Source organism: Chlorocebus sabaeus, chromosome 9 (assembly GCF_047675955.1).
Source record: "Chlorocebus sabaeus isolate Y175 chromosome 9, mChlSab1.0.hap1, whole genome shotgun sequence".
NCBI lineage: Eukaryota > Metazoa > Chordata > Mammalia > Primates > Cercopithecidae > Chlorocebus > Chlorocebus sabaeus.
Genome location: NC_132912.1, coordinates 15,756,039 through 15,781,188, shown reverse-complemented (window position 1 = coordinate 15,781,188; position 25,150 = coordinate 15,756,039). Strand labels below are relative to the sequence as shown.

The 25,150-nt window shown below is 38.4% G+C and overlaps 1 protein-coding gene across 1 annotated transcript in view; it reads left to right on the top strand.

The window, feature by feature from the left end:
• The window catches only part of ITGA8 (integrin subunit alpha 8), a 205,425-nt gene that overhangs the window by 45,612 nt on the left and 134,663 nt on the right, over nt 1-25,150 (top strand). Inside the window, exons 5-11 of the mRNA XM_073018751.1 lie at nt 2,521-2,582; nt 3,678-3,723; nt 8,486-8,611; nt 9,572-9,616; nt 14,657-14,700; nt 16,518-16,574; nt 20,153-20,205. Coding sequence (XP_072874852.1) covers nt 2,521-2,582; nt 3,678-3,723; nt 8,486-8,611; nt 9,572-9,616; nt 14,657-14,700; nt 16,518-16,574; nt 20,153-20,205 — 433 coding nt within the window. The remainder of the gene's footprint in view (nt 1-2,520; nt 2,583-3,677; nt 3,724-8,485; nt 8,612-9,571; nt 9,617-14,656; nt 14,701-16,517; nt 16,575-20,152; nt 20,206-25,150) is intronic.

The following is a 25,150-nucleotide window of genomic DNA, read 5'->3' as shown; positions in this document are numbered from 1 at the left end:
AGCACATGTTGAGTTGCAGAATAGCTCAATACATTGCCATGAATTCTTTCCTCTCTGGTGTATAGCCACAGTTTTCACATCCTCCTGGTCTCCCTATTCCTACGGGTACTTCTTCCTCCTCAGATCATCCAAGAAGCAGACTTTCCGTCGTGGCCAAGAAGTTCACAGATCATTAACACAAAGCCAGCTTCTTCCTGAGCATATGGATGGTCAGTATCCCAGAACAGGAAACATCAGTAATATTATTTTCAAAATAAAATTTAAAGAAGCACCTCATATTAATTTTACACCACAAACCCACACTGCTGATATTGTCAGCCATTACCTGCTAATTCATATTGGTGACCTGCCTATGGCTCTTATGGTCATTCATAATTCAGGTGGAGATGGTTCACACACACCCTTCCATTTGTTGGATAAGAAGTCAACAAATAGTAGCAGATTATCCACAGGCTCCCTTGGATTCCTGAGTTCACTCTAGGATGTAATTATCAAGTTCACAGATGCTCTGAAGTCCCAGGAAGAAAGATTCCTTCAACTCTCATAAATTATGATTCAACAAGGAAAAAAAAAAAAAGACTTTGTCATGGAAAGAACCTCATGCGCTATTATAATTACCACTTACAATAAACATTTGGAGCTCATTATTTTCTCAGTGTATTTTGTAAAAAATGAATGTTTTCTCTTAATTTTTTTCAGCCTGCTGTTTTAAAGCAGTACTTTCAAAGAATGGTTGTGTTTCTTCCCTTTCGAATAATTTACAATCTTAAAAATAAAAAGTCATGGTTGAATTTAAAAGGGATTTTTAAAGGCTTGTGGATGGAAAAATACATGTAAGAACATGTATATGAATACATATATGTTCAGAGTAATATCTCATGCATTCATATATATTTCTGGATGCATATAAATATTTACACTTATGAGCTTCTAGAAAATTGCTACTCAGACATTCCACATTATAGAGATGAGCTTTTAGGGAACTTTATAGGACTCGTGACCATAAATCATGAAATATAGTTGTGAAATAAGGAACAAATTTTGTTAAAATACAGTGCATGAGGTCAAAAAGTGTTTTTAAAAATAAAGGGAGCATCTGTAAAAAATTGATGATGACAGTGCTAAAATTAGCTAAGTAATGACCAAAGGAAAGAAAAAACCAGGAGACATTCTAAGGGAAGCTGGAAAGGCCAGGTCCATCTCAAAAAGCTTCTGAACAGGCACGTGCCCAGTCATCAGTACTTCTTGTGATGATGTGTGTTTCCTTTCCCATCCTCTTATTTCAGTTTCCATTGAGGAATATCCTTGATAAGAAAGGAGTCATTATTTACATGTCCAAATCTAACTATGCAGGATTGAAATTCCCTCTACTTAATTCACTACATTTTGGCTATTTTAGGCATGTTAGGAGTTGTAGAAACTCTTTTAAAGTACAAGTTACAAGTAGTAAATTCCTGGTCCTAATGCCCTACAGACTTTTGATAATAGCCTTGAAATCATGGTGTTGGCCTGCCTATACTTTACAACTGTACCATGAGATCCTATTGGACAATGAGTTAGTGAGTCATATTGGATGGAAAACAAGATAAACCACTACTAGAATTTTGTCTTTTGTGAACACTAGCATTGCAATGTCCAGTGAGACTATGACCAGAAATGCAATTTCCCAATTTACCTAGCTTATTATAACAGGAAAATTTATTTTATTATTATTTTTGTTTGTTTGAGATGGAGTCTTGCTCTGTCACCCAGGCTGGAGTGCAGTGACATGATCTTTGCTCACTGCAACCTCCGCCTCCTGGGTTCAAGCGATTTTCCTGCCTCAGTCTCCCAAGTAGCTGGGACTGCAGACATGAGCCACCATGCCCAGCTAATTTTTATATTTTTAGTGGAGACAGGGTTTCACCATGTTGACCAGGATGATCTCGATCTCTTGACCTCATGATCTGCCTGCCTTGGCCTCCCAAAGTGCTGGGATTACAGGTGTAAGCCACCGCGCCTGGCCATAATAGGATAATTTAAAATTAAGTTCCTATTAAAGAGCATAACAATGGAAATGCTTATTGGTGGCCCAGAAGATGACATCCACAAAGGTCATCTTGCACTGCTCCTTCTTCCTCAAGGTGTCACCTGTTGGGAATGACAGACCTGCCTTCACTCAGCATGAGGGGGCAAAGGAGACACACGTTATTGCCTCGTGGGAAATTTGGAATATAGTCAAAGATAGAGATTTTATTTCTTCCAATGAACATGAGTCAAAAAACCCAATATAGTACCCAAAAGGGATGTTATTCCTTTTGATCTTACTAGAGAATCACAATGATATTTGGGGTAAGAAAATAGATGGAAATTTGTTTAATAAATTACTTGGAATACATTTAAAAAATAAACATAAAACACATATTGATCATTTTTAATTTAGAAGGTTCTAGAGGAAATAACATAATATCCTGAATTGGTTGTTTAAAAATATTTCAGGAACGATGATGTTATAACATTTATGTATTTTGATCATTCTAGGCAATGCTGATCCGGAAGGACAGGGTTACTGTCAAGCAGGATTTAGTCTGGATTTTTATAAGGTGAATTATTTTGGTCTTGCAGCTTCTAATATTTCATCTGATTGCTTTTTTTTTTACCCTCTGCCTCTCACTCCCACACCCCAAAGCCACCACCACAACCAAAGAAACAAAGAATCTTAAGGAACATACCTAGCCTGTTTGGGCAAATTCTTTCTAAAAATATTTTCTGTTCACTTTTTATTTTTATGTAAATAACTTATGCACATAGCAGCCTATTAAATAGTAGAGAAGTAGATATGATGGAAAGCAACAGCCTTTCTTCTTACCCTTTGTGGCAATAATTTTTTAAATGAAAATCTAAAAACTCAGTAAAGAAATGTTTCTTAAAAAGATCACAGGAATCTATTCATTGTTTTGTTAACTGCAATTGACCAGTTACATTTAATATTAATATTAAAATTCATATATCCTTCACAAAATTAAAAAGAGATGTTCAGTAAGAATGTAGAGGGAAAAGATTCTGTGGTTTTGAAAATAGTATAGAAAAATTTCATCAATGTATAAACTATTTACTGTCTTTTATCATACTTTTTATCATTACTTTTTTGTTTTGATATTTTCCACTGAGAGTTAAAAATATGAGGCATGAAAGGTGAGGATGTAAATTCATGAGAAAATGTTTATATTTGCTAGTCTGGAGTGTTTGCTCTTTCTCCTGAGAATGAGGTGGCATTGAGGATGTATGGAAAAAAATAGGCATTACTATGGCCTTGAAATAAATTGGAACAGAATTTTTTTTATCACTGAGCCTCAAAAGACCATGTCTGCAGGACTGCACAGCATTAAACATGTTGATATTTTGCTTATCAGAGGCAATGCCAAAAACCAGAATTTATCTCTCTCAAGGGAGAGAGTTCAACTTACTTAGTTGAGTGAAATTAAAATTATTTAATGTGATAATACACTAAATAATTGAAAACAAAAGAGGAAGGAAAATGAACTACAGGCCCCAGATAGAAGGGTCTCTTTTAAAAATTGCTTTTTATGTGTAACAAATTGTTAGAGCAATGCTTATTAACAATGATTTATCACCCTTTAAAAACGTTCAGTGTTTCTTTTCTGATTATGGTTGCTGTTGCTGTTTCTGTTTTGTAGAATGGAGACCTTATTGTGGGAGGTCCTGGGAGTTTCTACTGGCAAGGTACGTTCTGTTGGCAGAGCAGAAAAGCACATTTACTGTTACTAACAGAAGGATAGACCCAGAAGTAATGTTAAATGTTTACTTTCTGTTACCTTAATTTTATATCCTTATTTGTAGTTTCTCAAATGAAGCATTATTTGTTGTTTTTGCTTTTAGTATTTTATTTTAATTGACAATTGTACATGTTTATGGGGAACATGTGATATTTTCATACATGTATATGATGTGTAATGATCAAATCAGGGTAATTAGAATAACCATCACCTCAAACATTGATCATTTGTGTTAGGAACATTTTAAATCTCTTCTAGCTATTTGAAAATATGCAGTAAATTGCTGTTAACTGTAGTCACCTTAATGCTATAGAACATTAGAATTTATTCCCCCTACCAGGCTGTACTTTTGTGTCCGTTAACTCATCTCTGGCTATACCTGAATCTCTATTCATCCTTTCCTCTAGGAACCACTTTTCCATATTCTACTTCAATGAAATCAACTTTTTTAGCTTCCATGTATGAGTAAGAACAAAAGCATCGTTTCGATTTGTACTCTCATTTGTTTTGTTTTTGTTTTTTCTGAGACAGAGTTTTGCTCTTGTTGCCCAGGATGGAGTGCAACAGCATGATCTTGACTCACTGCAACCTCCACCTACCAGGTTCAGGCAATTCTCCTGCCTCAGCCTCCTGAGTAGCTGGAAATACAGGTGCACGCCACCATGCCCAGCTAATTTTTGATTTTTAGTAGAGATGGGGTTTCACCTTGGTCAGGCTAGTCTCAAACTCTTGACCTCAGGTGATCCACCTGCCTTGGCCTCCCAAAGTGCTAGGATTACAGGCGTAAACCACTGTGCCCAGCCTGTACTCTGTAATGTAAATGATATTTTTAAATACTCTTGCAACTTAACAATTCATTTCTCCATCAAGAATGTGTTGAGGCTCTGCCAAGCTCTGTGGTAGATGCTGGGGATACATTAATGAGTAAAAACACATTGTTCTTACTGTCATGGAGGTTAATATCTAGAGAATAACAGGCATTAATCAAACACTCACAGGGGTACCCGAGAACCCCCAACTGTGATACACACTCCAAAGCAAAGGCATTTGGTGATGGGGCCGGGAGAAATTAGGAGGCTTCTCCAGGGTGGCTGTGGATAGGTGTGTTTTGTCCTCTGACCACTGGCTGACAGGGAGCTGGAATACAACCTGTGCTCTGCTTACAGGCCATGAACCCAGGTGCAGACAGCATCTGCCCAGAGGAAATGACATCTTCTAATTCTTGCTAAGGTGCTGCATAGGTCAGAGGCAGTGCAAAGGTTAACGAACTTGGAAAGCAAGCAACCCTGAACTGAGATCTGGACCTTACGTAGGAGTTACCTAGGTGAAGAGAGGAGGGACCAGTTACCTAGGTGAAGAGAGGATATTCTGTGGGAGGCAGGAGGGCAGTGCAGGTGAGAACAGAGGAAAGTCAAGGTGACCAGAGTTAAGAGAGTGAGGGAAGAAGTGCTTGGGTGGTATGGAGTCCCTAATTTCACAAAAGAATGGATGATGTGACATTAACATAATAATGTTAATAGATGTTAATTTCACATCATCCATTCTTTAAGTTGAAAAAACGTTGGATACAAAGGATTTGCTGAAAATTTTCCATAGCAACGGCACATAGAAGCGTTTTGTCTGAGACATAGAAATTTAAAATTTTATTCAGGTTTCACATTGCAGGCTTGCAGTCCATGCTAAGCTATTTTGCCTTCATTCTACAAACTATGGGAAACCACTGGGAGATTTTAAGAGTTTAAATAGATGGCTTAGGCTAGAGTAAGAAGGTGTTGTTTGTCCTGAGTATAGTGACAAACTATGAAATTAGTTTAAGCATGGAGTGCTACAATTGAATTTATGTTTTGAAAAGATCATTCTGGCTGCGTCACAGAAAATAGATTGAAAGTTGGCCAAGGTGAACTATCAGCAAAGTAGTTACAAGGATATAAACTACTTTTAAGTTTATCGGGTAAACAAGCTGTATAAATTTCAGGTAAAGACGTCTGTTTCTTAGAGCGATGATGGTACAGACTGAAAAAGAAGAGAAATTTGAGAAATACTTTGGAGGCAAAAGAAGCAGCCTAAATGATGGGTTGGATATATGGCGGTAAGGGAAGAGAGGTGGTGAGGGAATGTTTCTGACGCCTGCTACTGAATGGCTGTAGGTGGGTGCCATTCACTGAGAGAGAGAACACTGGAAGAGGACAGGTTTGGAGCGGGATGGAGAGGGAAGAAGATGAGTTTACTTTTTGTTCTGAGGGTATGAAAATGTTTGAAATGCCTAAAGGGTTTCACATAAGTATTTAGGGCTTAAGCTGAGAAGACATCTAAAGTGAAATATAAATTTTCATCACTTGCATACTGATTTTAACTGAGGCCACGGGCATAGATGGGAGGCCTAAAGAGAGAATACCGAGAAGATTCTGTAATTTGGGCTGTAAAGTTTAGGATAGAGTAGAATCTGAGATTAATAGTTGGGGGAGGAATTTTTTTAATGGAAGAAACTTGATCATGTTTAAAAGTCATTGAGAAAGATCCAGGAGAGATAGATTTATGATATTTTTTTTTTTTTTTTTTTTGGTGACAAGTCTCACTTTGTCGCCCAGGTTGGAGTGCAGTGGTGCGATCTGGGCTCACTGCAACCTCTACCTCCCAGGTTTAAGCGATTCTCCTGCCTCAGCCTCCTGAGTAGCTGGGACTACAGGTGCATGCCACACCTGGCTAATTTTTGTATTTTTAGTAGAGACAGGGGTTCACCATATTGGTCAGGCTGGTCTCAAACTCCTGACCTCATGATCTGCCCACCTCGGCCTCCCAAAGTTCTGGGATTACAGGTGTGAGCTACCGCGCCCAGCCGATTTATGATAAAATTGTATATAAACAATGTTAAGCTCAATTCATGCATATACAATTATAAACATCAAATCATTAACATTTTGGTATTTAAAAATTACTTTGCAAACTGTAAAACTATATATTTTGCACAACAGATGGCTACAAGATGAAAATTACTTTTATGGAAGGTTTTCTAATTCACTTGGTTTATTTCACATAATCTATTCTTTTCCTTAAACTGAAAAAATGTCTGAGACAAATGATTTGTTAAAAATTTGCCATAGCAATTGCATATAGAAACACATGTTTGAGACATAGAATTTAAAATTTTATTCAGGTTTAAGATGATAATGTTTATAGACACAATTAAAGGAAACAGCAAAGACAGTGTGTATGTGGGATGGAGGAAAGAGAATCTTTAGCTCTAACCCAGAGACAATTGGCAAATTCTACAGTGTTCAGAAACTCATGTGTAAATACCATTGTCTTAATAGCAGAATAGTCATTTCAGTCCCAGTCACTTGGCAATATTTATGATCTGGTTTGACAGTTTTATTCTTTTGTGGACCTCCAACAGAAAGACTGTGGGAATTATGTGTGAAATCCCAAAGACTAATTTGGCTTTCAAATTGATGTTAAATGATAGTCTTTTGAAAGCATTTCTTCAGCTTTCTCCCAAAGAACATGATCTCACACTTTTGCCTTAGATGTCCATGGTAAACATGGGAATGCATAGAAATTGCAGCGGAAATTTCTGGCTGTCTTTTAGATACTTGTCTACCCCAATGCCATATTTCAAGACTTCTGAGAGTGACTTTTGAGAGAGATTAGCCAAAGTTCTTATCATATCAATGTTGGTGCCCATGGATTTCTCTTTTGCTGAATTTTGGATCTCATTGGACCTAGCTGCTTCCCATTGTTGTAATTTTATGCTCTCTATATATTTTAGCAAGAAAAGCAGATGGCTGAAAGATTTTGTAATTCCTTCGTTTAACTTAGCTGATATATTTTATCATCTATTAATCCGATATGTGATTTAGATTGAACACAATATCTATACTTTGCAACAATACCAAAAGTTTTATTAGAATGCCAAAGGAAACATTGGTTATAATGCCCCAAAACCGTATGACCTTAGAGAATGCACTCTAGCTCTTTGGGCCTCAGTTTCTCCACCTAGAAGAAGCTATATTGGACTAAATGATCTCAAACCTTCCTTCCAGCTGAAATATTCCAGAATAAAAATTACATCATGGCTGGGCGCTGTGGCTCACACCTGTAATCCCAGCACTTTGTGAGGCTGAGGCGGGCAGATCACGAAGTCAGGAGTTTGAGACCAGCCTTGCCAATATAGTGAAACCCCGTCTCTACTATAAATACAAAAAATTAGCCGTGCGTGGGGGCAGGTGCCTATAGTCCCAGCTACTCAGGAGGCTGAGGCAGGATAATCACTTGAACCCAGGAGGTGGAGGTTGCAGTGAGCTGAGATCGCGCCACTGCACTCCAGCCCAGGCGACAGGGCGAGACTCTGTCTCCTCGCTAAAAAAAAAAAAAAAAAAAAAAAAAAAAAAAAAAAAAATACATCACATAAATTTGGCCTGCAAATTTGGCCTCCACTCTTAGATATTTTTATTATTTGGAGGTGGAATGTGTATGTTGAAAGCAGCAGGAAGACCAACAAAATATTGTAGTTCATCTCGGGTCTTCGGTCAGAATGGAAAGTTCTACCCAGCTGCAACTAACTCTGCCTTGGAGTTCGAGTGGCAGGCAGGAAAATTCATCATCAAAAAAGCAAGCAATTCCACCATAGCTTTCAAGGGAATATGTGTTTGCCCAGGGAGGGCCTGCCTCTTGCATTCATTCAGTTAACGTATTAATTTGTTTAAACACAGGGCAAGTGATCACTGCCAGTGTTGCAGATATCATTGCAAATTACTCATTCAAGGATATCCTCAGAAAACTGGCAGGAGAAAAGCAGACAGAAGTGGCTCCAGCTTCCTATGATGACAGTTACCTTGGTAAGACCCATTGCCCAAGACATTTGTGGTTTTTCAAAAGACAAGCATAGTAAATGCAGATGCAAGTTTTATCCCTGACTTTTCCGATGTTATTTGGCATCTTATACGAGTGTTCTTTTATTAGAGTAGACTCGATTTTTCTTTTCTTTTTAATACTGCTATTTTTTCCAGCCACAATGTGTAATACATAATTTGAGCAGCTATTTTCTTGGCTCCATAGCAGTCTCTTCCACGTGAACTATTTCACCAGTAGTAGACACTACGTATTAGCAGGGCTGCTACCGGTGTGACAGGGACAGCATGACAGCAGCCTTCTCTAGTTAACAGAGCCGCACAAAAGAAGTTTGAGTTGCTGAAATATTCTCGAATTGTATTATGTACAAACCACACAATGTCATTTTACCACTACTGTTTCCCACCTTTGGTATCCTAGTGGCCTTTTGATTGCTTGATGAATTTGAAAAAGAAATGTAGCTATGTTTTGTCAATGTAGCCAGCACCTCACTTTAGAGCTAAATGAAATTGTGGTCATCATGAGAGGTATTAGGAAGTAGGTCTTGCTGGTGACCAGAAATAGCAAAACCTGAGCCCAAAGGAAATCTTTTAGAGTATTCTGTCTGATTACTTTCAATCGGCAGCTCTTAAAACGCAACAGCCACCATTTACACTCAAGGTGGAGTATGAAGTGTCCATGCTTTTAAAAATTGACCTCAGAATCTCTTTTTTTTTTTTCTATGCTACTACTTAAGTAGTAGATAATCTATTATGCATTCAGGATTTAGTATAAAAGTGTTCCTTTCAGTGTGATTAATTTTTCCTTTATAGAATCTTTAATCTTTATAATATTTGTAGAGATTTCTAAATAAAGCAGTATGATGGTAGCCCTTTCACCTTTTTCTAGATGTAACTAATTTGGTTAAGTCATAAGTGTGATGAGTTTGTTTCTTTTCTTTAAAACAGGATACTCAGTTGCTGCTGGGGAGTTTACAGGGGATTCTCAGCAAGGTAAAAGACACAGTTGAGTTTAAATCACTTATAAAGCATGGGGAAATGGTAAAATGACAAAAAGTTTTTCTATCAATGTGATTTTATTTGCCATACAAAAAGTACGTTAATGGAATCCCAGAGAGCCTATAATATTTTGCAGAAAAAAATACTTCGGTACAGCATTTTAAGTCTCAAATAATTTCATAAGAATATCAACTGTATAAAATCTAGTTAAGCAATAAAATATTAGGGCCATAGTCTCATGTTATGAATGAACAATACAGATGATTAAAAGCCATGCTGTTAGTGACAGATCAAATTTGTGAAATTAAGATCCCTTTTTAACTTTCATTTCTAGTGCCTCTCATATAGGACATGTCCAAAATTACTCTCCCCAGCCAACTCCAATCCAACACCCCAACCTTACTTCCTTTTTCCTCTTTGAACATACCCAAATAACAAAACAAACGAATCCCTATCTCCTATATATCCCTTCTGTCCTGCCTTCTCTACTTTGCTGTGACTGTTGTCTACTGGGGCTGAAGGACATGAAATAATTAACACAGAATACCTAATTCAATTATGATAAGTGCTAGGATAAAATTCTAAACATAGAGTAAGGAAAGCTTTGGTGTTAAGAAAACATTTGAATAGAGCCTGGGATGATGAGGGCGGGGGTTCAGACAGACATAGGCCAATTTCTATATTCTAAGGTGTGTAGAAAATGGGGGTGTTCAAGGACCTCAGTTTGACTGCCAGACTTTAATAGTGAAACGAGATTGGCTTCAAGAAAGGTCTGGGCTCAGATTATATCCGGTTTTATGGGTCATGGAAACGATTCTGGGATCTATTCAACATGCAGGGGAGAAGACATGAAAGGTTTCAGCTGAGGAGTAAATATAATCCAATTATGCTTGTAATCTAAAAGAAAAAAAGAGAACAAATCACACTGGCTGCCTATGTGGATTTGATTGAGATGAGAGTAAGGAAAAATGGTATCATATATATCACTTCTCTTCATGTCTACCTCCTTGAAGGCAAATCTATGTATTGTTATGTATTGTTCTTATTTATCTCCTTTACAAAGACTAGACCATGTGTTGCTCATAATAGATTCATATGGGAAACAGCCTGACAGAAATAAGTAGAATCTTTGGAGTCAAGATCCACATAGGTTCAAGTTCTGACTTCACAGACTCTGTATTCTTTAGGATATGACAACCTCTCTGGTTCTTATTTGCTCATCTTTAAATAACACTAATGCTAACTAAAAATAATGTTCTGAAGATTGCGTGAGCAAATGCATGAGAAATACTTAGATGCAGGGCAATAAATGAGAACTTTTACTTAACTGGTAATATTTATTGAATGAGTCAATCATCAATCAGTATTTACCATTTTCCATCTTGTTTCATGTGAACACTGACTGCATTTCACTAACACAAGTGGTTTAATTCACAAATAATTAAGAGTAAATGAAATATGGTCACCTCTAGTAATTGTCACAGATCCTTTCATAATTTTGTGTTTAGGTATACAAAGCAGAAAATCATAAACAAAGTTTTGCAGTTCGGGTTGAAGATAATCAGGTTTTTATTTTTTCCTTTGAAAGAACATTTTTCTTTTAGGTAAAAACTAATTCATAACGGACTTGTCCTTTCATTATGTCTTCTTCAAGGTATTTAAAGGCAGTATATTGTAATGCTTAAGAGCCTGGACTCTGGAGCCAGACCTCTTGGGTTTAAACCCTGACCTCGCTACTTACTATCTCTGTGACCTGGGAGAAGTTACTGAGCATCTTAGTGCCTCCAACGTTTTTCATTCCTAAAATAAGGATGATGATGCTAATAGTATTGTCCACCTCATAGGATTCTTGTGAGAATTAAATGAGTTAACTGTGTATCCATAAAACAGTGCAAGGCCTGATATCTAAAAAGCGCTGTTGGCTGTCACAAGAACCGTTGAATTAGGAACCATCAAAGATAGTATTGAGTAACTAGTGCCTTGAGAACAGGTCAAATCTAAAAATCACTGAAAATTTTACAAAAGAAACTGTAAAACATGCCAAATTATTTTTTTGTAATATGGCATTAGGAGCATTGTTGGACTGGGTGTGGTGGCTCACATGCCTGTCATTCCAGCACTTTGGGAGGCCAAGGTGGGAGAATTGCTTGAGCTCAGGAGTTCTATATTAGCCTGGGCAACATAGTGAGACCTCCTCTCAAAAACACAAAAATTAGCTGGGCATGGTGGCATGCACCTGTAGTCCCAGCTTAGGAGGCTGGGAGGCTGAGGCAGGAGGATCACTTGACCCTGTGAGGTCAAGGTTGAAGTAAGTCATGATTGCACCACCGCACTCCAGCCTTGGGTGACAGATTGAGACCTCGTCTAAAAAAAAAAAAAAAAGAGTCTTGTTGGAAAGCTCTCCAGAATAGCATTCAGTTTTGACCCAATAAGATAAATAATGATGCACAAGAGTACATTGTAGGGAAAGATGGTAGAAAACAGTAGTGATTTTCCATCAGATCTCAGAAATGGATTGGGTTTTAAGTGTTTTGAGGATATCTAAAAGGATATTTTGTATTTTGAGGATATCTAAAATATCTAAAATAAAATAAAAAGTGTTTTGAGGATATCTAAACTATTTAAAATAAGATATCTAAAATAAAATATCTGAAAATGGATTGTGTTTTAAGTGTTTTGAGGATATCTAAAATAAAAGCACTATCGAGGAACATCGCAGTCAGCTCACCAGACCACTACGAATCCAGGACTGTGCATGTTCAAGATTTACTTAATTAGACAATAGGGAATAAAAATTCTATTTTAAAAAAACAGTGAGCACTTCAATGTCCTCTAGATGATGGGTTCTTAACATGGATCCTCCCACTGCTGGGTGGGACATGGATGGGCTTCACTGGGTTGGAACCCCTAAAAATTACATGCAAGATTTGATTGTGTATAATTTTTCTGGTGAGAGGATCCATAGCTTTCTTCCAATTTTCATACATGTTCATGACTCAAAAAAGGTTAAGAGCCTTTGTTATCACTTTAGAGTGAGATGTAGTGAGCTAAAACCCAAGAAAGTAATCTGTCCCTAACCAAGTCCAGGAACATAATTTGACATTTGGAAAGAATGTTGACTTTGCTGTCAATTTTCGACTTGTACTACTCACCAACTATGAGTTTGACAGTGATAGAACCTTTCTAAGCTGCAAATGAAGGAAATAGTTTTGCTTCTCACTAGTCAGTATGCTACTCAAGTCATGTGTTCCCAGGCCAAGGATCTAAATTTTTCCTGATTATATTGATTATTAAAAATTTTCTGGCCATGTACAGTGGCTCAGGCCTATAATCCCAACACTCGAGGAGGCCGAAGCAGGTGGATGGCTTGAGCCCAGGAGTTTGACACCAGCCTGGGCACCATAGTGAGACCGCGTCTCTACAAAATATACAAAAATTATCCAGGCATGGTGGCATGCACCTGTGGTCCCAGCTATTCAGGAAGCTGAGGGAGGAGGATGGCTTGAGCCCAGGAGGTTGAGGCTGCAGTGAGCCATGATGATTATGCCACTACACTCCAGGCTGAGCAACAGAGTGAGACCCTGTTTAAAAAAATAATAATAATAATAATAAAAAGGTCCTTCTGAAGATTTCACCTTGAATTATTGAAAAAGAAAAGTCTATTTTTCCTTCCAACTGAATAGTTTTTGTAGTTGAGTGACAGTTCAGACTTGCCTTAGACCCCAAGCAATTAAGCTGTCCTGATAATTTATTAAAAAATTAGGAGCATCTTTACTCAATATTACATTTAATAACTCCTTAGAGTTGTGGTCATATGAGATTGCAGACTTCACCGTTACTGGGTGGGATGAATGATATTTTAAAAACAAAATTCCTGATGTTTGTGGGATGGGAGAAGTCGTGGTTGCCATGATTCTCAAATGGCCCAATCCTCTAGAATCTGTCCTCACCCACAGGCCTGACTCTGAAATCAGTCAGCCCTATTATATCTGATTGTGGTTTGCTTTTAGTGTCAGGAGAACTTAATTTATACCAAATAAAGATTATTGAAAACTGGACAGGATACTACCAGTTCCGTCAATTTCCTGGCAGTCTATCCAGATTGCTTAGTTTTTCTGAACCCTGTTTTATGATTCAAGAGCATGCTCCCCCTGCTCTCCTGCTGCTGTAGATGAATCATCCACGTTCCTGTCCAAGGTTCCCCTCTCTGCTTCGCACCTGATCCCATTCCCTCCCTTGACTCTGAGATGGAACCAGAACTGTAATTTTTATACTAGTACAAAAGATGTCACTATAGTAAAAGCTGGAAGAATCACAGTAAGAGGTCTAGCTTATAAATCGCATGCAGACCCAAGAAGCCAGGTTCATGATCTAGAGACCAAAGTGCAGAAAGACTCCCAATGAAGACATAAATGTCAAAGTATGACAAAGGGGTACGACCTCTGTTTTTCTGTTTTCTATTATCTGGAGAAGAAACAAAAGTACACGCAAAGCCCTGGCTTCAAATTTCCAACCCTCTACATCAGCAATCCGCAACCTTTTTGGTACCAGGGACCGGTTTCATGGAAGACTATTTTTCCACAGATGTGGGGGTGAGGGATGGTTTTGGGCTGAAACTGTTTCACCTCAGATCATCAGACATTAGTTAGAGTCTCAAGAGGAGCATGCAACCTAGATCCCTCACGTGCACAGTTCACAAGAGGGTTCGTGCTCTTGTGAGAATGTAATGCCACGGCTGATCTGACAGGAGGCAGGGCTCAGGCTATAATGTGAGCAATGGGGAGTGGCTGTAAATACAGACGAAGCTTTGTTCTGGCCCACCTGAGGCTCACCTTCTACTGTGTGTGTGGCCGGGCTCCTAGCACACCACAGACAGGTACTGGTTGATGGCCTGGTGCTTGGGGACCCCTGCTCTGTTATGATAGACACTCATTTAAAAAGCACTGTCTTTACCACTTATTTATTATATGGTGTGTGGGTGTGTGTGGGTGGCTGTGTGTAATTCCCCTTCTAAATGATTATTTTCATCCCCAGAATTGGTTGCTGGAGTTCCAAGAGGAGCACAGAATTTTGGATATGTGAGTACTGAGAATGCATTATAGGAATAGGATATTTTCTTGCACAGATGCTCCTTGATGGAATTACATACCAATAAACCCATCATTTGAAAATCCTGTAAGTTGAAAACACATTTAATACACCTAACCCACCGAACATCATAGCTTACCTAACCTACCTTAAACATGCTCAGAACACTTACATTAGCCCACAGGTGGGCAAAAGCCTATTGTATAATAAAGTGTTCATATCTCAAGTAAGAGCATCATATTGCATATTGCTAGTCTGGGAAAAGATCAAAACTCAAAATTCAAAGTATGATTATTACAGAATGTGTATCACTTTTGAACCATTGTCAGTTGAAACGTCATAATTTAAGGACCATCTGTATATGCAAAGAAATGTTTCATTTTATGCAACTTTTAAGTCTTTTAACAATTCCTTTATTAAGGAGTTCCTCCTCCCGATTCATCCTGCTTGCTTACGAATAAGGAAGGAAAACAAGCCAGATTAGATGTGTTCTCATTTATGTGCAAGACCAGCTAGGCAACTGATGGACCTAGTGCAAAATGAAAACACAGGCCCCTTGTTCAAAAATTATCAAAAATTTCAGGACAGCAACATCAGAGCATTAAACCAAGTATGGGACCCATCTAGGGTCCCGTGTGACTGCACAAGTCACATACCCACAAGGCTTGTCCTACCTGTGGGTATAATCTGAGAATTATTGTGGAGGATGCCATGGTTATGATCAACACCTTAATATGTCTCATACAGTAGAAATAAAAGCAATTGTTATTTCAGTTATTTTAATTAATTGCATTAATTAATTTTATTGTAAATTTAACTAATTGTAAATTTATTATTTGTTTCCTATGACTGCTGTAACATAGAATCACCAACTGGCTGGCTTTAAACAACATAAATTTATTCACTCACAGTACTAGAGGCCAGAAATCTGACATCAAATTGTGGGCAGGACGATATTCTCATCAGAGCATCTATGATAGGAGGGTTCTCCTGCCCCCTTGCAGCCTCTGACAGTCCCTGGCATTCCTTGGCTTGTGGCAACATCCCACCAGTCTCTGCCTCCATCCTTGTGTGGCCTTCTACCCTCTGTGTCTACATGTGTCTTCTCCTCTTTTTATAAGGACATCAGCCATCAGATTTAGAGCCTACCAAGATGATTTCATCTTGAGATCCTTAACTAATTTCATCTGCAAAGACCCTATTTCCAAATAAAGTCTTATTCTGATGTTCTGGGTAGATATGAAATTTTGGGGTGCTACTATTCAAACCCGTCACTATGAAATTAGGAAAAGTAAATAAATAGATCTGAAAGAAAACCATATTTTAAATAAAGTTCATCTTTTGCAAAAGTATCTAGAAAGCATCATGTTTGGCAAGGTAGAATTAAAAGGAATATTTTTGCCTTGTGGATAGCATTTTAAAACCTAATTTTTCTTGCAAAGAACCATAATGATCAATTTATAGTAGCACAAGAACAGAAATGGATTTAGACAAAAATCCTGGTTAAATCAACCGATTGTCAAGTTAATCACTCTCAATATTCTTGAATTTAACTTTTATTTCTCCAGCTCAGATTAATAAGCATGCATTTTGTCTGAAAGCATCTCAGACTTAACCACAAAGAAAAACTTCAATTGGTTTTTTTTTTTTAGGTAAGATCATTCTGTGGGCTTTCATTTTTGTTTTACATTTAGCTAACCATTTATCATACTTTCCAAAAAATTTTAAATGATTCAAGTTGTAGTTTTAAAAAAGGGCTCCAATTCTACGTCAAATGGTGTAACCTGTTTAATTTCTATGATTTCAGGTTTCAATCATTAACTCTACAGATATGACGTTTATTCAGAATTTCACTGGCGAACAGGTAGAGACATTTTAATATCAAATAAATAAAATCACTCTGGGTTACCAGTAGACTATAATATTGATATCAGTTATTCATCCATTCAACAAATACTTAATGAGAAGCTACTATGTACTGGAAACTGTCCTAGGCACTGAGGTTGCAATCGTGTGCATCAGACAGTCAGATCCCACCCAGCTCTCAGGCAGCAGTGAGGTGGCAGGGGATGGAGAGGGATAGTTTATTAACAAGCAAATAAATGTTCATAATTTCCGATTGTGAACCATGATTTAAAGAAAATAAAGCTGAGTGATATAAGACGGGAGGGAGGTGGCAAGGAAGCCCTTGGATGGGGTGATCAGGGAGGCCTCTGAGGTGCCAATGTCTGGGCTGAAATGTGAATGACAAGACAGAGCCAACTATGCCATCTTATCTAGAACCTTCCAGGCAAGGGAAGGCTAATACGAAGGCTTTCAAACAAGAACTAGCCGGACATGTGTGAAGAGCAGAGTGAAGGCCACAGTCTCTGTAAGCAAGAGAGATGTAGGAGCTGAGGACGGAGTGGATGGGGGCTACTCATAGGAGACTGGTGGGGGAGGTGGGTGGTGTTTGGGATTAGGAATTTTTTTCTAAGAACAACGGGAAGTGGTTTTGTATTAACATGAATCTTTCAATAGTCTATAAATGCCTGAAGCTTTTGATGTAAGATATGGGAAGAATGTCTCTGTAAAAAGGGCCTGAACTTCTGCAGTTGACAGATCAGAATTCCAGTTCCCACTGCACCCTCATGAACTGTGTGAGATCACAGGAAAATTACCTGACCTCTTTGAGCTGCTTTGCAAAATAAGAATAAAATGTTTATCTTCCGAGCTCCTTTTAAGAATGAAATAAATCAAGGATTATAGATTACTTAGAAGATTCCCTGGCACATAACTCTTCAAGAAATGTTAATTCCTTCCCATCCCACTTCCTCTCTCCCGTCTTTTGACTAAACAAAAGCCACTAAATTCCCATGTGCCATTAAATCTTCTATAATTTGAGATGCATGCAAATACGTGTGCTTATAATGATCATAAATGATTGCATCTCTATGTCAGTAAGATATAGATTCAGGCCTCCATGTTTGAATGCAGGACAAACCTAAAATGAACTCCTTGTGTTTGTAACTAATATGTGACAATTTACGAACAGAACTACACACTTAATTTTAAACTAAATATGAACAAACTGTGGAAGTGATACATTTAAAATTAACCATGTGAATTTAATTTGAAGAGGAGAGAAAAATCGATTGTCTGGAGAGACAAATTCAGTTCACAACTGGCTTCCCTTAGATGGAAGTACCAACTCAGTATTTAAAGAAATGTGGCTCACACCTGTAATCCCAGCAGTTTGGAAGGCCAAGGCAGGAGGATGGCTGAGGCCAGGAGTTCACGACCAGCCTGGGAAACATAGTGAGACCACTGTCTCTGTTGAAAAAAAAATGAAAGAAGAGAAATCAGCAGATTTAAAAATAAACACAAAATGATTTTAACATCTTTTTGCTATAATTTGGGGCTTTAGTCTATTACTCTGACATTTTCAACAAAGCATTTTACATCTCCTGATGTTCTTTTGGAAGGTTTGGAGAAGTAAGACTGAGATGAGCAGGAAGTTGAATAGATATTGAACGACTATTTCAAACAACTATTCCTAAGTGGTGGTAATTAATAAGTGAATGAGAATCTAGCAATGCTTCTCCTTTGCCCACATTTGTTTACTTTTTATCATTAGAAACTTTTTAAACATTGCTAAATTTAGCCTTTCTATAACTTCTTCTCCTCAATACTACCCAGTTCTGTAATCCTGAACCCCAGAAGGTGATAAATGATGAAATTTCATAAAAGATGAAATTCTTCTGAGTGAAGGCCACACACCGCCACATAAAGAGTAAGAATTTCATGATCTATGTTTGGAATAGAGAAAAGAGGTGCAAGAATTGAGTTGTTACAAGCCACTTGTTAACTCGTATATTCATTTTCTCTGCAAAGAGCATTTGGCACTTGGCACCTACTTTGGTCCAGACACTGCTCAGGAAGTTCAGATAGAACAGTAAACAAACCAGACCAAAGTCTCTGTCTCCTGGGGCACGTGCCTTCTAAGGGATTGCGTGTTCATTAAATGAGGGCATGATAGGAAGTTACGTCACCTCAAACAATGCATGGCACACTATGGAAGCAAAATTGGCAAGCTGAAACTATGGGTCAAATCTGATGAGAGTATAAATCCTGAAAAGATTATAAATCCAAAAACAGGTTTAAAAAGGAAAACTGCAGAGATAAAATGTGGGGAGGCTGGGTGCAGTGGCTCACACCTGTAATCCCAGCACTTTGGAGGCCGAGTGGATGGATCACCTGAGGTCAGGAGTTAGACCAGCCTGGACAACATGGTGAAACCCCATCTCTATTGAAAATACAAAAATTAGCTGGGCATGGTGGTGGGTACCTGTAATCCCAGTTACTTGGAAGGCTAAGGCAACAGAATTTCCTGAATCCAGGAGGGGAAGGTTGTAGTGAGCCAAGATCGCGCCACTGCACTCCAACCTGGGCAACAGAGCGAGACTCTGTCTCAAAAAAAAAAAAAAAAAAAAAAAAAAAAAAAATTAAAAAAAATGTGGAGAGACTGCAGTATACTAGGCACACTCATGGAAAGGATTTAGGAGCTTTTGTTGACTCTGAGCACAATACAAACTGACACTGAGATGTGGGTTCCCCCAACATGAAAACATTTTATTCTTCCTCTGAAGCAAGAAGCATAAATCCTACCTAACTCTTCTCTTGTAGTCAGTGCACTCACAAGTGTCATCTGTGTTTTGGTACCACATATCGTATCTCTAACACAGAGAGGTTGGATGGTGAGCCAAGTGAAACGATTTTATTTTGAGACAGGGTCTCTCTCTGTCGCCCAGACTGGAGTGCAGTTGTGTGATCTCACATCACTGCAGCCTTGAATTCCCCAGGCTCAGGAGATCCTCCCACCTCAGCCTCCCAGTTAGGTGGAACTACAGATGCCACCATGCCCTGCTAATTCTGTTTTATTTTTCATAGAGATGTGGTCTCACCATATTGCCGGGGTTGGTCTTGAACCCCTGGACTCAAGTGACCCTCCTGCCTGGATCTCCCAGAGTGTTGGGATTCCAGGCATGAGTCGCCGCACCTGGCCTGAAAATATTTTCATACAACATCATATGGAAGTGGAATTAGATTCCTTCTGTGAGATTCGAGATTGCAGAACTTGGTGGGATTAAGTGCTACAAGTTATGAAAGCGCCAGATTTAGCAGTGAACATTCCGATAGCTGTGTCCACCAATTAAATGGGCTGATTGTTGAACAGCCCCAGAGGGTGTCCAAGCAGATGTCAGGGTTATTATGGGGAAAATTATTCATTGGGTCAGGGGTTAGACTAAATGAGGCAAGAGGACCCTGGCAACTTCCAGGAGTCTACAAATTTAAATGCAAAAATGTACCACAATGAGATGAATCTTTCAGGAATAACATGAGACATGACTACAAAACTGACTGTTTGGACACAGAATGTCATCTCCTGATTTTCCTTTGCAGATGGCATCTTATTTTGGATATACCATTGTCGTATCAGATGTTAACAGTGATGGGTAAGTTTATAGACCTCTGTCATATACAATATGTTACATTCATTCATAAAGATGTTATATCTTCCCTTCACAAAATACATCCTTCCTTACTGCCTCAACAAGATAGAGGCTCTCTTGTTCTCAACTTTTTTTGGTTCAGGGCAAGAAGAGGCATCTCTTAAATAATTCTGTCATCTGATTTTGTCCTTATGGAGATTTTCCACATCTGCTGCTTCTAGAAGAGGATTATTTTATTTGTTTTATTTTTAATTTTATAAAGTCTTCAGTCATTCAAAATTCATAGCCATTGAAGACATTCATCTACTTCTCTTTATTCCTAGAATTTTCACCTAGCATGTGATACGTTCACAAAACATTTGCACATAAATGGATTTTTAAATTGCTTTTAAAATGTACTATACTAGTAACAGCCATGGAAAAGATGAAATTGTTATTTTTCAGATTACAGTAGTAAATTACAGTTGAACATGGACCAAACAGCACGGTGAATTTTGGTTGTGTTCAAGTCATTACTTCAAAAATAAATAATGATTAAACACCCCTTTGATTCACTAAAAGGACCTGACAGGTAAATTAATGAATCATTAAATTAAAAAACCATTAGATTGAGATGTATTGATTATCCACCCAAAAATATTATTGGATCATCCACCGTGTTCCAGGCTTTGTTCCTGGTGCCCAGAATACACAGGTGAATAAGACAGGTAGAGTCTCTCAGGGAGCTCACGTTTTCACAGAAAGCAAATATCCGAAGAATACTTACTTTGTTCTGGGCAATGTGCTAAGCACTTTAGCTATACCTTTGCTAGATATTTTCTGTGACCTTCATATAGCTATCAGTGGACTTTGTATTAATTGTGTCATGGCATTTGACTGGAGATAAATTTCAAACCTTTTGTACCTGTTGGGAAATGTCTTTCTATTATTCTTTCATTGAACATAAACTTCTCGAGCATCTACTATGCACTAACAGGCACTGTTCTAGGTGCAGAAAAATCCATAACTTCATGAAGATTATAGTAGAGTTAGGAAGGTTCATGCTACAGACAAAAATTAAATGAGTAATGACTATGTGAGATGGTTATAAGTACTATGGAGGCAACAAAAACAAAAGGGCCGAAAGCAACCAAGTAGCTGAATACATAAATAAACTCTGGTACATCCTGATAATTTTTATTCAGTACTAAAAAGAAATGAGCTATCAGGCCATGAAAACACACAGAGGGGCCAGGTGCGGTGACTCATGCCTGTAATCATAGCACTTTGGGAGGCTGAGGCAGGTGGATTACCTGAGGTCAGGAGGTCGAGGCCAGCCTGGCCAATGTGGTGAAACCCTGTCTCTACTAAGAATGCAAAACATTAGCCAGGCATGGTGGCAGGTGCCTGTAATCCCAGCTACTTGAGAGGCTGAGGCAGGAGAATCCCTTGAATCCGGGAGGCTGGCGTTGCAGTGAGCTGTGATTGCACCATTGCACTCCAGCCTGGCCAACAGAGCGAGACTCTGTCTAAAAAAAAAACAAGACACACACACACACAAAGGAACTTTAACTGAATATTGCTAAGTGAAAGATGCCAGTCTGAAAGATCTACATTCTATATGATTCCAATTCCATGACATTCTGGAAGAGGCAACACGATGGCAACAGGAACAAAGCAGTGTTTCCCAGGGGTTCTGATGGAGGGAGTTATGAACAGGTGAAGAACAGGATTTTTAGGGCAGTGAAACGACTCTGTATGATACAGTAATAGTGGATGTGTGTCCTTATATATTTGTTAAAACCCATGGAAGGTTTGATACCAACAGTGAATTCAATGTAAACCATGGCCTTTGGTTGATAATGACGTGTGAATGTAGGCTTACTGACTGGAACGAATGTGCCCCTCTCTGACGTGATGGTGTGGGAGGTTGCAGGTTAGGGAGAGGGTAATGGGAGAATTCTGTACTTTCTGCTCAAATTTGCTTTGAATCTAAACAATCTAAAACTGCCCTAAAAAATAAAGTCTATTAATTAAACTTGTTAAAATAGAAAGAGAGGGGAGATAGGGAGTATTTGAAGGGATGCAATCCCCAATTGGGTAGATCATGATGGTCTTAGGGTTAAGATTCCAGCTAAGGAAACACCTAAGGGAGGTGAGGACCAGCCATGGTGATCTAAGGGGGAGGGAGGAAGGAGTGTTCCCTGTGGAAGAACAAAAGGTGCGTATTCCCTGAGGCGGGAGCTCCAGGCGTATTCAAGAACCAGCGGAGAGCTGTGGAGCGAAAACCCCAGGGAACTGGATCGTGAAGGTGTGCAGGTCACTGCATTTACTCCAAACCACTCCACACAGTGCACACAAACTCTGCCATAGACTAGAACAAGTCCATTTCCAAGAAGACTACAACATCCTGTGAGCCATAGGGATTCCAGGTGAGCAGTACCTGCTCAGGCTTCGTGTTATCAGCTGTGCTCTGTCTACCAGCTCTAGATGGTCACAGAGCCTTCTGGAACCCTACTACCATGCACCAGGGGAGGCAGGACAGCGGCTTGGAGAGCAGTGAAATGACTCTGTCTAAGCAACAGCAGTGGAGGGAGATGGCAGTGCTTGCACTCTGCATGTACTTCGAAGTTACAGTTGAATGCCAATCTTATCCTGAAAGCAGTTAATTTAAAAATAAATTGCCTTCATCTTCAGTTATTTAAGTTGTAAAAATAGCTAATTGGGGAGGCCGAGGCAGGCAGATCATGAGGTCAGGAAATCAAGACCATCCTGGCTAACACAGTGAAACCCCGTCTCTACTAAAAATATAAAAAATTAGCTGGGCGTGGTAGCGGGCACCTGTAGTCGCAGCTACTCGGGAGGCTAAGGCAAGAGAATGGCGTGAACCCGGGAGGCGGAGCTTTCAGTGAGCTGAGATGGCACCACCGCACTCCAGCCTGGGTGACAGAGCGAGACTCTATCTCAAAAAAATAAAAAATTTAAAAAAATTTTTCAAAAGTAGCTATTAGGACTGCCATTCAAGATTTCCAACTTAGGTGGACTATAATTGTAATCACAGCCTTTTAGTCGTTTGGAAAGAAAATAGCTAAAGAACTTGAAGGCCAGACATAGCATGCCATCCAGTTTTTGTCATGCTTACAAAAACCAGGTTTCTAAAAAAGCTCCAAAATCTCAAAATCGGGGGGAAAAAAGAATCCCACTGTGGCCTTTCATATATGCACAGACACATTTCTCCCCACTGACGGTCACACAAGCAGCAGGGGCTCTTCCCCTACTGTACGGATTCACTCTGTGTGTTCTTTTCCACAGGCCACTCCTGTTTTGAATCCTCAGGACTTTGCCCAAGTTTCACCTTATGCCCTACAGGGCACCGTCCTTTCTGGAAACATGCACATCCTAGTCTATCGTGAAGTTTTGTGACAATGTTTATAGTACTTTTTTTTTTTTTTTGCCATGTTAAGGAAAAAAAAAAAATGTGAGAAAAGGACCTCATTGGCTTCCTGTTGATCACAATAATATGGTAGTAACAAACACATTACTGTTTTAAAGTAATAATTTCCTTCTTGATGTTCTTAAAAATTGCTATGCATACTATCTTTTTATTACATAGTATTTTCTGAATTCTTTAGACTGCGTTGAAGGATATTTGCATTAATTTACTAACGCCATTCATAAAGGTAAAGTGCCCATAGATTCTCAGTATATCATTTGCTGTTTTTAATAATTAGATGTTATGTAAATTCAAGGTCCTGTTATATGTAAGTATGCTCTGGAAGTAATTGAGACTGGCCAAAGAAAGGCGAAAGATAGACAACTCAAGTGAAGTCTGAAGTTACAACAATGATGATATATATAAAATATATTTCATAGGGTTTAAAAAATCACTTGGCTAGGTCATTGCTCCTGGTTCAGAAGTGAGGACTTCCCTGCACACACACATTTATGGGCTTGAACCAGACCCTCCTTTCCCCAAGCTGGAGATAGTTAAGTACATTTGTGCACAAGGCTCTGTAGTGAACATTGTTGGAAAACATATATTCTTTGAAAACTAGGCAACAAAAACAAGGTCCCTAAAAGAGCTCCAGAATCTCAACATCAGGAGAAAAAAAAAAAAAAAAGACAGCGTCAGTAAGTGACCAAATAAATTAACTGGTGGAAATTTTCCCCGATATTTTTCTATTAAGAAAAAATCTCCGAGTATGATTGAATGGACAGCAAACATTTAGCCTTAACAGTTGTGTGCGTGCTGGTTGATGGTTAATACTATCAAGCCTGTGACAGTTTTGAAAATGGAAACAAACTGTGGAAATTATCTTCAGTTTCGCTATCTTAAGACTTCCATTACTACAAACTCTGTCGACGTAAGCTTTGTTAGGAATTTCTGAACAAACTTGTTAACAACACATGGAAATGGTATTTTTCATCTCGTGCCTAAACAAGCAAATATGTTTTCATTTCTTATGGCTTTTGAGCCTTATAGTAGTTATTCTACTTCAGAAATTCACTGAATTACAATTTAATCCACTGGATACTTTCTATACTACCATTGTTTCTAACCTCTGCAGGACCAAAAGGAGCCAAATTTAAACAGATTCTTAGTGGTTAACTTGAGAATAATTTACAGAAAAATCCAGTTGAAAGGACACAGCTTAGGGAACTATATTTTTATGCTAGATTTAGTGCAAGTATGTTCATTCATACAGGGCATATCATTATAATTGAATTAGGTAGAAAAATCTAAAAAATTAAACCAAAAAGAGGTTGTAAATTAATTTCTGTAATGTAAGTGAAGTGACATTAGTTCTTACCTGTCAAACAATTAGGTTGATTTGATATCTACTATCTAGTCCACTAATCTGTATTCTTTTAATAAATAACTAAATTCTGAATATTAGTCATGAGCATTAGCATGCAATGTGTACTACTGGGGAAAAAAAAAGAAACAGAAAAGTTTCTATGTTAAAGC